The sequence below is a fragment of the Canis lupus genome, chromosome 22 (genome assembly GCF_011100685.1).
Source record: "Canis lupus familiaris isolate Mischka breed German Shepherd chromosome 22, alternate assembly UU_Cfam_GSD_1.0, whole genome shotgun sequence".
In the NCBI taxonomy this organism is placed as follows: Eukaryota; Metazoa; Chordata; class Mammalia; order Carnivora; family Canidae; genus Canis; species Canis lupus.
In genome coordinates, this window is record NC_049243.1 from 16384818 (window position 1) to 16398644 (window position 13827).

The 13827-nt window shown below is 33.0% G+C and overlaps 2 protein-coding genes across 7 annotated transcripts in view; both read left to right on the plus strand.

Annotated features, from left to right (window-relative positions):
- The window catches only part of TDRD3 (tudor domain containing 3), a 122415-nt gene extending 120417 nt beyond the window's left edge, over nucleotides 1–1998 (plus strand). For all 6 annotated transcript variants that reach the window (XM_038569701.1, XM_038569704.1, XM_038569705.1 and 3 more), the window contains one exon: nucleotides 1085–1998. In XM_038569701.1, coding sequence (XP_038425629.1) covers nucleotides 1085–1983 — 899 coding nt within the window. In that variant the 3' untranslated portion in view covers nucleotides 1984–1998. The remainder of the gene's footprint in view (nucleotides 1–1084) is intronic.
- A 4485-nt stretch (nucleotides 1999–6483) lies between these two features.
- The window catches only part of LOC119877415 (tudor domain-containing protein 3-like), an 87634-nt gene continuing 80290 nt past the window's right edge, over nucleotides 6484–13827 (plus strand). The window contains exon 1 of the mRNA XM_038570171.1: nucleotides 6484–6561. Within this exon, the coding sequence (XP_038426099.1) occupies nucleotides 6484–6561 (78 nt within the window). The remainder of the gene's footprint in view (nucleotides 6562–13827) is intronic.

Below are 13827 nucleotides of genomic sequence, written 5' to 3' on the forward strand. Positions count from 1 at the left end.
TTATCCCTGTTGCTTGAGACATTTTACCTGGTACCCTTTGCCTCCAGTGGCTTTTGCAGATGTACGAAAACTGTTTTGGTCGTCCCAGTGATTAGGGAAGATGCTTTGGTATTTAGTGTCTGGATGACAGAAAGGTTAATTTTCTTGCAGTGCAAGAAACAGTCTCACCCAAAATGTCAGTAGTGCCACTGTTGAGAAATATTGTGACCCTTGTGTATGACAAGAGAAACAAGACATGTACACCAAAGACCAGTCAATATGTTTGGTGATAGGGTTATAGACATGCTACATAAAACAATGGAGGAAGAAAGTGTAAATGACAAGTTACAGATTGAAATAGAACAAAAATCCCTACATGAAATACAGCCATTAAGTTATCTATGAGTACATATTTACCTTTGTCACTGCTTTGGGTTTCCTAATTGGACATTATCTGCACTATTGTGCTTAATCATATTTTTGATACTTTTTTCTGTATTTCCAAGTGGTACCTCCTCTTAATTACTTTGATAAGTCAAAAGCAATTATTAATTCTCTTCTGTAGTAAAGTATCTATTTGTAATCTAAACACTTAGCAACTCCAGATCCAGGCAGGTTAGAGGAGTAACATTTTTGCAAAGGCTAGAACTTGACTGACATTGAAGGCATACATATTTAAATTGAAACAAGATTCCAGGAATTGTACTTAGCAGCTTCATAGCAGCGTCTTAGCAGTTTGCAATTCTGTTTCATTAATGTCTTGGGAAATGAATGACCAGAGTAGCGCATGTAGATAGCTATATTATAAGAATGCAAACATCCAAGGACAAAGACAAATTCCTTTTGGATCATCCCTCATTTTCTCATGGTTCATATCATTGCTTTACTTTACTAATGCGGCTGACCAGGAAAACTGGACATTAGAAACAACAGAACTCTAAGGAAGTAGAGGGGGATTAAGATAATGAGGTGGGAAGGTAGTGGAAAATGTTAAAATAAGTAATTTGATGATTTGTATTAATAATTTTTTAGATATCTTTAAATCACTAGATATTAATGCAGAGTCTTTGTTTTAATATGTATATAATACCCTTGTACTTTTCAGAACCTAAATCACAGCCACAGCAGCTTCATCAGGGACAACACAGATTGTCAAATACTGAGCAAAATGGAGTAAAAGATAACAATCAACCAAGACATCTTCCTCGAAATGATACCAGACAGCCAAGAAATGAGAAACCTCCTCGTTTTCAAAGAGACACCCAAAATTCAAAGTCAGTTTTAGAAGGCAGTGGATTACCTAGAAACAGAGGTTCCGAAAGACCCAGTACTTCTTCAGGGTCTGAAGCATGGGCTGAAGAGAGAATCAAGTGTGATAGACCCTACTCTAGATACGACAGAACTAAAGAGCCTTCATACCCTTTCAGTTCTCAGCACGACGGTGCTTTTAAAAAAAGGGATAACTCTATGCAAAGCAGATCAGGCAAAGGTCCATCCTATGCAGAGGCAAAGGAAAATCCACTTGCTCAAGAATCCACTGATTATAATAACCAGAAACGTGGGAAAAGAGAAAACCAAACAGCAAATCCTGATCATTTTTATGACAGGAAACCACGAACAAGTAACGAAACTTTCAGTGGTGTAAAAATTGAAAAACATTTTAATGTAAATACCGATTTCCAGAATCCTGTCCGAACTAATAGTTTCCTTGGTGTTCCAAATGGAGAGACAGACATGCCACTGAGGGGCAGGCGAGTGGGACCGATTAAGCCGGCAGGACCCATCACAGCTACACCTTATGATGATAAAGTATTTTACAACAGTGGGCCCAAAAGAAGATCTGGGCCCATTAAACCAGAAAAAGTACTAGAATCATCTATTCCTATGGAGTATGCAAAATTGTGGAAACCTGGAGATGAATGTTTTGCACTTTATTGGGAAGACAACAAGGTATGCATGCTGTCAAGCTATCATATACTAATATTACTGAATGTCGCATTCTAGCAAGGACATAGAAGGCCATTGCCTTGGGACTGGGACTTTGGTTCTATGGCCGTACATGTTTAAGGTCTTTGAGCAGGTTCATAGATATGTAATTTATAAAAGAGGAAAAGTAAAATATTTAATGTTTTATGGATGTTTAGGGAGAATCAGTCTCAAAATTTGGTTAGATAAGTTCTAATTTTAGATTGTATATCAGAACAGTATTTAAAAGTGATGAAGTGAAGTTGATCAGTTACTTCATTTATCATCAACTGTCAGTGTTTGCTTTTCTTTCTAGTAAAGTTATGCCGATTCACAAGGAAGAAAATGAGTGGAGTGGCACAGAGTTAAATTCTATGGATTTCATTTAAATTAAAGAAATATACACAATTGGCCTACTTAAAAGAAATCAGAACAGAAAAGCTAATTATTTAGCTAACAATAAATGATAATAATTAAGACAGTAATTTAAGCATTCTTTAGTTCTGCATTATATGCTGTCTACAAAAGAAAGCAAGAAATCATGAGGAAAGGGGAAGGGAAAGACAGAAGATAAGGTCAAGAAGGAATACAGTGATCAGAGGAGAAGACCCAACAGAGAATAAGAAGGGGAAGAGGAAAGAGGGAGCCTCAGAGAGAAGGAACTTTGCACATGTTTCCCCCTCTACCAGCTCTTCTCGTTCTTGGGGGCTTGGGGGCAAGTCAAAGAAGACTTCTTCAGGAAGTGATGTTGGGGCCACTTCCAGAACTTGCTACAGTTTGTCAGTATTTTTAGTGTTGGTTCTTGGCTTGATAGCTCCATCCTCTACCATAATTTTAAGTTTCTTAAAGGCAGGGTTATGTCTGTCTAGTTTTCCTCTGCAGCCCTACTGCCCTGCTTCTCCCACAGTGGAGGGATCTGTTAATTAGTTAATTCTGAAGGGGGTACTTACATTAGAAAAAAGGAGAGTGGTAGGGCACTGGAGATATCAGCAAGATCATAATAAAAAAAAATTTAAAAAAGAGTAGTTCTAGTGTGAGAGACCTGGTTGGATGTGAGGGTCAAGTTAAAGAAAAAATATTGGAAATAAGTATTTCATAGGTAGAGTAGTTTCAGTTGATAAAATAAGGCTATGCTCAATGAGAGTTTGGCCAGAAGGAGTGATGAAGACAAAGTTAACTGTAGTTTTTCAAGGAACTGAATTTCAGGCTAGGGAATTGGTTGGATCTTTTAAAAGGATACGAGAGGGCCAGGGATCAGGACCAGGCCCTCCTGTGTTCAGTGAATGATGAAGCATAAGCAGGGTGTTAGATGTTCCTTGATGATAGCAGCAAGGAGAGGGGTACTTGTGTCAAATGCTTCTGTGAAAGTTTGATTAAGCTGAGAATGGAAAAATGTTTTTTTTTTTTTGTATTGAACAATGTCTGATTGTTGGTGATCTTGATGAACAGAGGAAGTAAAAGGATTTCCAAGTGCATTAACTTTTGAAAGGCTTAGTATTATGACTCATGCTTTCCATTGAAATCCCTCAAGGATCATGCCCTAGTAGTAAGTGCAAAACTAATACAAGCCATTACAAAGCCTACAACCAACCATTAACAGGCTCAAGGATATCTGTTTGTACTTCATCTGCCTGCCAAAAGAAAATATAATCTTCCTTTTGGAAAAAAAAATTTTTTCTAAAACCTCTTCAGTATTTCATCTGTGATGTCTGGTATCCTATAAAAAAAATTTGGAAGCATGGTTAAAAATAGAGAAAATGAGTGAGAAACAAATAAGCAACAGAGAATAATAAACAGACCTATATGTATTCAGATGTTAGACTTACAGACGAGTTCCTTAACAAATACTGAGTAAAACCATAATTGAGTAGCTGGTAAGTGTCAGGTACTTGGGATATATCAGATAATTCTGGATATGCTATTATCCTAATTTCTTCAAACACTTGATGAAATTATTAACAAAGTTTTACTTATAGGTGTAATTATCTCAAAAAGATCAATAATACCAAATTCATCTGTTGCCTTTTCTGAATATATTTAATATAATGTCATATAGTTTGTGAAAGAGAGTACCTAACAATTCCCAAAATGTTTTGAGCTTTTAGAGTATTCTTAGAATAATTGGATGATCTTCTAAGGTGACTCTTCTGACTTTAATTGAATGTGTACTTTCATTTAGATTGAGGGACTGGGGGCTCTCTAAACATTGCACCATTAAACAAATAAACAATATTTACCCCCTGAAAGAGATAGGACTAGTTATCTTCTGAAAAACACCTAATGTAAGATAGCTTTTAAAGGTTTGTCAAGAATAGTCAACTTTCCTATTTTTAACCAGAGACCAACCAGATAAAGATTTAGGAAAAACATGAGTTATAACTGTCGTTAAGACACTGTAATCTTAATTGCATTATAGTGCTGTTATGAAGATAATCAACTCATTAGAATAATCTAACATTTAAAAAATTCTTCACACTATCTTTGCCTTTTCTCAACCTTATATTTCCATAGAAAGATTTGAGAATTTGGGAAAAATTCTCCTTCTTTCTCTAGACTGCTATATTTAGTTCAGTTCTTTCTGCCCTCTCAACTGGAATACTATAACAGCCTCCAAAATGGTTTTCTTGCCTTAAACCTTATTCCTCTTAAATTTGTCCATTGGGACTATTATTACTGATCCTGATCTTATACCATGTCATTCTTCCTAGTTAAAATCTTTCACTGTGGAACAAATACAGCCTGCAGCATGCATATAGAGCCTCTATCTTCTGTCACTTACCTTCTTGTCCTGTCTAATTTCCTATTGGTTGACCCTTCTCACATCATGCCATAATTATCTAAACTGTAGTTTTCTGCTCTCATCTCCATATTTTATGTCTCATTAACTTTCTGTGGAACACCCTCCTCAGTTTTTTTTACTTAGCTAAAACCTTCTTCATCCTTGAAGACTGTATCCATTGTCAATCTGTTCCAGCAAATTCTTCCCAAACTCCTGAGTCTTATTAAGTACCATATCACTGCACCATTAGTACAGTATACTCCACATTATATAAAAGTCATTTTTTTTTACACAGGCTGTTTTTTATTAGACTCTAAGCTTCTTAAAGGATGTCAACTTATTTATTTTCCGAGGCTATATTATGACTTTCATTTATTGAACTTATCAGAACTGATATAATTATCTGAGGAGCTTATAATTGAAGCATAGGTCCAGAAATTCTCACAGTAATTCACAGATCACTGAAGTGTAAGGCTAAGAAATAAAGGAGGAGGAGATAGATGTGAATGTATATCAAGAAGTCTAATACAAGAACCCCCCCACCCCCCTAAAAAAGGAAAGAAAAATTCCAGCATGGTGTCTCTGAATTTACCAGCATCCAGACCTAGGAAGAAAACACTATGGATTAACTTAATAACCTTGTGATGTTACATATACTAGTTGATCAGTAAAAACAGATTTTTTTCTCCTACTATACTCAGGATAACATATTTTACAAGGTTATAGATAATAAGAATTCTTGTTACATTTAGCTTTTTCTGATTCTGGTGAGCTTATGAAGAGATACTCTTAGAGTAGATATTGTTGTAGTAAGAGCCTCCAGCTACCCTCATTTGAAGGAAGTATTCCTTAAGAATAAATAGTTTTTCATTTTCATTTCATCTTCACTAAGCAACATTCAGACCTGTAATTTGGGTCCTGAATGGGTTGACATATAGTAGAGAAGTACTCCAAATAGTAGTTGAGCTATTCCTAGTTACCTTAACAGAAAAAAAATTTAAGATTGTTATTGTTTATGTAAATCAATTCCTTGTGTGTTTGTTAACGTGAATTAGTTCCCAGAGCCAAATTACACTAGGTAAACTGACAAAATAAAAGTGTCTGGTCTTGCCATGTCTCAAATCCTACAAGTCTTGAATATAACTAATGTGTTTATTCCTACTTCATGCCAGCTGCCCGTGGTGGCAGTCCCCTTCTTTGAGATTTATTTTTGTCATATATTTCTATTTGTTACATAGATTGCTCCATAGTTACATTTTCTGATTATAGGTAAGAATTGTGTACTAATGTTCTCAAAGGGCTTCAGTGGCTAACTATAAGACATAACACTAGTTCTTTTTACACCCATTAATATGTGAATATTCTTCTCTACTGAGCTTCTTAGTTCTGTCCTGAAATCTTACTACTGCTCAGTGTTTGTCAGAACTCATATGGAGGTGAGAATTCTCCCGTTTTTTGAGCCAATTTATGATTATCTAAAGGTAAGTTTTCTTTCTTAAAATATTATTCCCTTAAAAATTTCCTTTGAAATATTTGCATACTTGAAGTTACTAAGAGAGTAGATCTTAAGAGTTTTCAGCATAGAAAAAAGTTTTGTAACTATGTGTGGTGATGAACATTAACTAAACTTACTGCAGTAATCATCTCACAATATATACATATCTCACTAAAAATTAATCTAAAAACTGAGCTTCCAAAAAAATGCACATTGTAACCACTCTTGAGTATTTGTTTCTATCAAATACTGCCCTTTGTAGACAATGTCCGATTGCCATGTTGAAAACTCCTTTTTGTCTCCTCAGTTTACCGAGCAGAAGTTGAAGCTCTCCATTCTTCAGGTATGACAGCAGTTGTTAAATTCATTGACTATGAAACTATGAAGAGGTGCTACTAAGCAACATCAGGGCCCATTCAGACAGAGGCATGGGTACGTGATCCAAATTCTGTACGAGGCATAAGTTATTTTGAAGAAAATACATAGCTCTAAATGATTAGTCATAGCAACACAAGATTTGCCAGTGTGGAAAAAAATATTTTGAATTTGCTTAAAACTGGCCACTTTAAAGTAATATTCTAATTAATTACATTGAACTACAATAAAAATGAATGCGTTGGAATTAACTTTTCTTGTGTAATGCTTTGTTATATTTTGCTTTGGAATAGGTGCCCTTATTTACGTTTGCAAGTTTTTATGCATATTTTGTTCTTTCCCAATTTGTTACTTTAAATTTGACTAAATTATGTCCAGCAGTTGTCAAATTCAAATCTCTGTTGGATATGTGTATATTCTTTACATATCAGATTAAGAAAAGAACTTTGAATTACATATGAAGTCATGCTGCATATATATATGTATGTATTAACTATAATATCTCTGTTTAACGATTATTTGATTTTGTTGCCAAATGTATGTCAAAGCTCTGTGATAATTTTGTTGATGTAATTTAGAACTATTGGTCTCATGGAGTCCATTTTATAAAGGACTTAGGTAACTTTAGATACTCAGTTATATTTAGGGAAAAACAGGAGGGCAAGGTATATTAAAATTAGTTTCATATAGTTTTTTTATTTCCTTTCCTCAATTTATGATACCTGTTAATATACTTATCATTAGAAGTCTAATAGGTTTCTATTTCTCTAAAATAGCAAAATACACTCTAAAATTATGATAGCCTTATCATTGAAGTATACAGTGTTTTCTCATTTGCTAGCTTTAGTTTAGTTTTGGTCTTCTTACATATTTTTCTCTTACCACCTCAGTGTCATCTACCCCTCCATCACTCCTTTCCAAGAGAAATAAAATAACAACAACAAGCCTAGTACCAGTAATTATGCGTTGGGCCATGGGAACTTTACTCTTTACCATTTTATTCTAGAAAACTATCATTTTCTAGATAATTTATCAGTTCATATTTTATAGTATATTACTAATGGTTCATATGTTTAATTAAGAGCTCTTTTCCCTCACTCTCATTGGCCACTTTTTCTCCGAAAGACTGAAATACCATCAATATTTAGTTTATGTCTTCTTTCTTGAAGAAATTGATGTAACATATCTTTCCCCTTCTGACTTTTCATGTGACTATATTTACATTCTCTTTTTTCCATTAATACATCTTAATCTTATTTTGATGGTAAAAGTAATTATTTTTAAGTCTGTATTTCTAGAAGATGAAGCCTAGTTGCTGTTCATAATGTGCTCCCAAATGTGTTTTAAACTATTACAGTCGAAGAGTCAAAATGGAAGTTTTACCTTTATGTGTTTTAAAATTTTTTAAGAGGATTTGATGAGATTGATTTTATTCTTTTCTCCCTAGAGAAAAATTTAGTTTCCTTATTTCACTTCTTTCTACTTCCTTTTTCTGTTTCAGGGTGGCCCTAACTGATGAGCACATTTGTCATTCCTCACTGTAGCTCTTTCATTCAAAGGTGTTTGGTACTGAGTGATCATTTTCTTTCTACAGTCAGTGACTTTCCTTTCTTCCCTTAATAGTCCTAATTGCTTTATCATTGATTTTAAGTCTATGTAAACTTAGCTGGACAATAGTTTTATCAGTTGTCACAGCCCATGTAGTGATTCTGAACCACAGCAATATTTTCATATTCTTTCTACCCATTTGTGAATATTCATCTATGCTTTATTCTATTTTTTTACTGATTTACTTTTTTGGCAGTCAACGTAAAAAATTTTATAAGATAATTGAAATATTTTACAGAAAGAAGCAGAATAGAATCATTAAATCTTTTGGTGATTCTGATATTTTTTTCTCCTGTGCTTGTTGATATTTTATGATTTTGCATTAATATAACAAATATTTTTGGATCATGAACATTGTTATTGGGGATGAGAGCATTCTTTCTTCTTTTTCTGCATGAATAATTGACTTAGTTTGTGGAAGCATCTCCTTGATATGCAAAAGCCACCAGCTTAACATACCTTCATTCATCTCCATTTTAAAAAAATGCATATGTACATATATACATAAAAAAGCCCCTGAAGAAAAAGAATGTATGCAGTTGTCAATACGTTTAATGTAGAGTTAGTGTTGAATTGTCTTGGCCTCTGAGAATATCCATGTTGAGGGTCTATGAGCACTTTCTCTTTTTGTAACTGGAATTGTGACAAATTTTAAATTAATCAAAAGCAAAATATTCACCAGATGAATAAGACGATAACTCTAATTGATAAGTCCCATTAGAAAAATTAAAGGGTTGCAAAGGTACAGTGAAGTTTTTAGAAGCCTTAGCACAGTTGTTCACTCACACCATGGATTGTGTCACTTTTAATTTTTAACTCTTGCACTATTTTTAATTGTGAAATTATATTGTATCTTTTATTAAGGTGTTTGTTATTGGTGTAAGGTTTTGGAAGAACTTCGTTTTCTTAAATGTAGCAATGATCACTCATTGAAGATTTTTCTAATAGTTTGCAGGAAAAACCACCCAAAAGCCTGCATATAAATCAAAAGCTTTTGTAGAAATCAGTTGCCTGTATGGTCTCTTAAAGGCATAAGGAGAAATCATTGAATAAAAAGCATGAAATATTAAAAGACACAGTGACTAAGTTAATAGTCTCTTGTATGGAAAATTAAAATAAAACCAACTTAATACTTTAAATCTAAAGGTTAATATTTTTCTTGTGAAGTTTAGGAATTATTTGCTCTGTAGACTAAATATCTATTTTGTCCTAGCTAGACTTCAGCTGGTTCTTTTAGCTGTCATTAAATATTCTCTCTTAATTTTAGTGACTTTATTATGGTGAACTCTCCAACTATCACACATAGTATGGGGTTCATAACTTACTCTTAACTGGATAAACGCTCTCACTGTTTCCCGCAATGTTCTTTAAACATTATACGATTTTCCTTATTTTTCCAAAGTAAATGAAGCATTAGGGAGTCTCATATTATTTGTAAAATTATATAGGAAGAAAAGTGTAACATTATCTTATATTTCTGATGACTGTATGAGAAAACATTGGGGGGCAGAGAAAACTGCTTTTTGTGTTTCCTGCAGGCCCTTTCCAAATTGGTTCCTTTTAACTCTAAAACTAATACCGGGAAACCAGTAAAAAGATGCCACAGGCAATTTGGAGTTACTGTAAAATACCCTGGCACTGCTGCTTAGACAAACCTTTTGTGTTTTTATTTTTTTTTTTTTTTTTTTTTTTTTTTTACCTTTTGTGTTTTTAAAGTGTAGTTGCTTTTGAATTGCTTTCCTAAGCCTGGAGAGACACTTGTCAAGTCTTGATTTTCCAAGTATTTTTATGACCTGGATTCTATGGAGGCTTTTATATCCAAGAAATGTTTTAGAACTTGGTGGTTTCTAAACCTTTTTTTATAAATTCATAGTACTTCTTAATATCAGGAAAAGAGCTTGTTCAGCTGTTGTTCCAATGAAATTAATTGTAATTATGTAGATAATGTTTAGTTCTAAGGCCTTAACATACACACCATCTTGGGCATTGATTCTGGACAGATGGATTGTTATTACCTTTTAAATAATCATCCTGTTTTAAATATTTTTCTGTATTCATCTACTCAGCAAATATTCATTGTACATCTATTAGGTGCCAGGCACTATTCTAGGTGAAGGGTATATGTTAATGCAAAACACACAAAAATCCCTGCATACTGCATAAATTTAGAAGAAAGTTACAGGTCCAGTTATGTGAAACAAACTAAAATATCTCACGAGGGTCTTTATTCTTTCTTCTTGAAGCTTTAAGATAAAATACAAGTGGAAAAAGTCTTTTTTACTGAAGTTGTAATTTAAATAATGTTTAGGTCTTTATTTTATTCCACCTTAGTTTGAAGATGAAATTAATGTGGAAGGAAAAGCTATGACCTAATGAATTTTATCTATTTTTAAAGTTCTTATCTATTTATCTATTTTAAAAGTAAAATTTATTTTTTGGTTCTTTTTTAAATAATTATGATATATTTTTCAGGTTTTGTATACTTTACAAAAAGAACTATCTCAAGTTTTACTTTCGAAGTAACTTTGCACAAATATTTTATAATGACATCCTGGGATACACATTTGAAAGTTATCTTTTAAATTCAAATGATGTTCACAAAAAACTATAAATTATTCTACCACTAATAAAAATATTAAAAAGAAACATATAACCAAAAAACTCTAACCTATTTAATGAGGAAGGAGATTGAGAGGATACATAAATTAATGAGTTAAAATAGATCCTAAACGTATTAGAACAAGGTCATGTTAGTAATTTTAATGATGTAGTGATAAAGTTAGGCTATAACTAGTTTGTATTTGATATCAAAAGATCATAATAGATATTAAAAAGAGGACAATTGTTATAGAAATCATTAACTTCAAAGGAAAATTAGAATTATGTAACAGTGAAGTTCTGCCAATTAGTATCTAATAAAAAGTACAAGCCCATATTTGATCATAGTCCAGAGATTTTTCATTCTTGCTGATAAATTCTTAAATAAATTAATGGGTATAATTTACCATACTTAAATTTCTGCACTAAAAGTACAAGTTGATCAAGGTCACTGAAAGACTGAAATATATTTCTTCCACCATACATATTTCCAGAAACTTTCCTTCAAACATTGTCATATGGGCAGTGCTCATGTTGTTCTGTTTTGTTGCAGTATTAACAGAATTAAGCAGATAAAACTGTACAGCTGGCTTGGCTCCATTTAAGAACATAATTTTCAAATCACAGGTGGTGGAATTTGGGGATTCCATGCAACATCTTCAAGCTTCACTTTAATGAAGCTTGGTTGTATTTGATATTCTTTATTTCTTCATCAATTACCCAGCCTTTCACAAGTCCCATCAAAGGTTGTAGAATATACAGAAGGATTTTACTGGAGATATGAAAGCTGCTCACATAGAGGGAGAGATTATTCATTCATAAATGCATGCCATATGCATGGATATGTCAATTTAATACTGTTGGTATCTACCCTTTGAAGCCCATATTTCGTTTGTGATAGCCAAACCTGACAGATTATTATGAAAATACTGACATCTAGTTTTGACCCTGCTATATTATTCAAAAGAGACATTTTATTTCACTACGTAAATTAATAGTAAAAGAATAATATGCTAGATAATAATTTTAAGAACCTGTACAAAAAGTATTGTTTGAATTTTGCTGTTTGATAATATATTGTAATCTACTCAAAGGAACTAATATAAAAACATCTTTAAAAGGTTTCTGGGTAATCTGAGTTGTTCTTTATTGAGCAGTGAATGTACAGATTATATTATTATTTCATGTTACTTTTTCTGAAGATGAAATAACTTCTGAAGCAAAGCAACATGTCAGGGTATTACCTAAGATGCTTTCTGTTTTTTTACAGTTAGAATAGACATACTACTCAGATTTGCTTCTAACTTTAATTACAATTCATAAAATAATTCAAGCCTTAAATTATTTGAATATCAACATTAAGAATCAAGTTGAAAAATCTGCAGCATTTTCTTTTTGTATAAATGAATACTAATAGATATTATGTTAATCATTTATCTTCTAAGTCTCACCTTTATTAATAGCAACCTAAAGTGTGGAGCCCTGAATTATGATGTTGGTTAATTGGGAATTAAATTATGATGCTTTAGGTTTATGCTGAATATTACATGATTTACTTTTTCCTTCAAAGTAGTCTTAAGGAGGCATCATGAGTGAGGCCTGCAAATGAAGGGTGCTGGGATTGTCAGGTGAACTTATTTTTCCCTTTGACTTTTTGATTCAGTAGGCTCAAGCCTTGTTTTCTTTTAAAAGTAAATTTTTGTTTTTTCATTTATTTTACTTACCAGGACTTTTAAAACTGCAATTCAGACTGCACTGAATTTTACCATTCTTTTACAATACAAGACTTGCTAATATACTCACTGCACAGGGAAGTAAAGTAATAAAATAAATGAATCTGAGGAATATTTTTGTTTTGTTTTATTTCTCTGTTCCCAAAGATCTTACTCTTGTATTGGACATGTGCCTTGACTAGACACTCATATTCAGTATATTTTAAAGACTGTTATAAATCTGAAGACGCATCCTTGAATTAAAAAGATACACATAGTTCTATTTTAGTTTCTAGTAAATTTCTGACCCTCTTCCATCTGCATCTAAAAAAGCAGAAAAATAATGTTGCTCATTGCACCATAGACTTTATTTGCTTTCAGATGGAGCCCCCACAGCACATTTTTCCTCCTTCGAAGTCAGTGCTTGTGATCCTTGATGGTGATGGGCTATGAGGGGATTTAGGATATATATTTGATGGCATACTATATATAGTCAGTTGTGAGTTGTCCATTCTCTTTTTTAATTTTACATGGTTCTCTTGTTTGTTAGTCATCTCTCTCTGTTATCACTCTATTTCCAAAACAGCTTTGTATCCACCTGGCTTTTTTTTCTTTTTGGTACCTTCAGAAGATATTATCTCTTGATGTACATGGACTACCCTTCCTACTGATCTTAATTTTCTGAACTTTATTAGACCTGGACTGCTTACTCTAGAATCATGAGCAATAGGTTTCACTATCACATCTCTAGGAAAGAGTGGAGTTGATATGTCTCCTTGTGAGAAATACTCTGTGTTATAGAGCTTCCAAATCCATTAAACTTGGGAACTACTAGCAAGAGTTTTACACGTTGGCTTGAAATAACTCCCCTAGCACCTGTCATTGACTGAAAGCTCCATTCAGAAGGGAAAGGAAATACTACAACAGTGAGTACTTTTGTTTGCCTTAAAAAAGAAAATCCATGTAGTTTATTAAGAGTAAACATAACTGAAGAGGCTCTAATTAAGCATCTTAGACCACCATAAGAATACAAAAATCATTAATTTTTTTGTGCATACTTTTTAATGCCTGGTCCATCTAGCTCAGAGTTTTCTGAAGTGTGTTCTGAGAACATTAGTTATGTTCTCGGATTAAGTAAATTTGGAAAATGCTGGCTTAAAAAAAAACAAGTGCACTTTTTTATTATGGGACTTCTCAAGACTAAGTATTTTATTTTATTTTATTATGTTTTTCTCTATCTTTTTGGGTTCTTCTGTAATTTCCTTCGATAGTGATTTATAGTTATCCTGCAACCTTGCTGAAATCACTTATTAGAT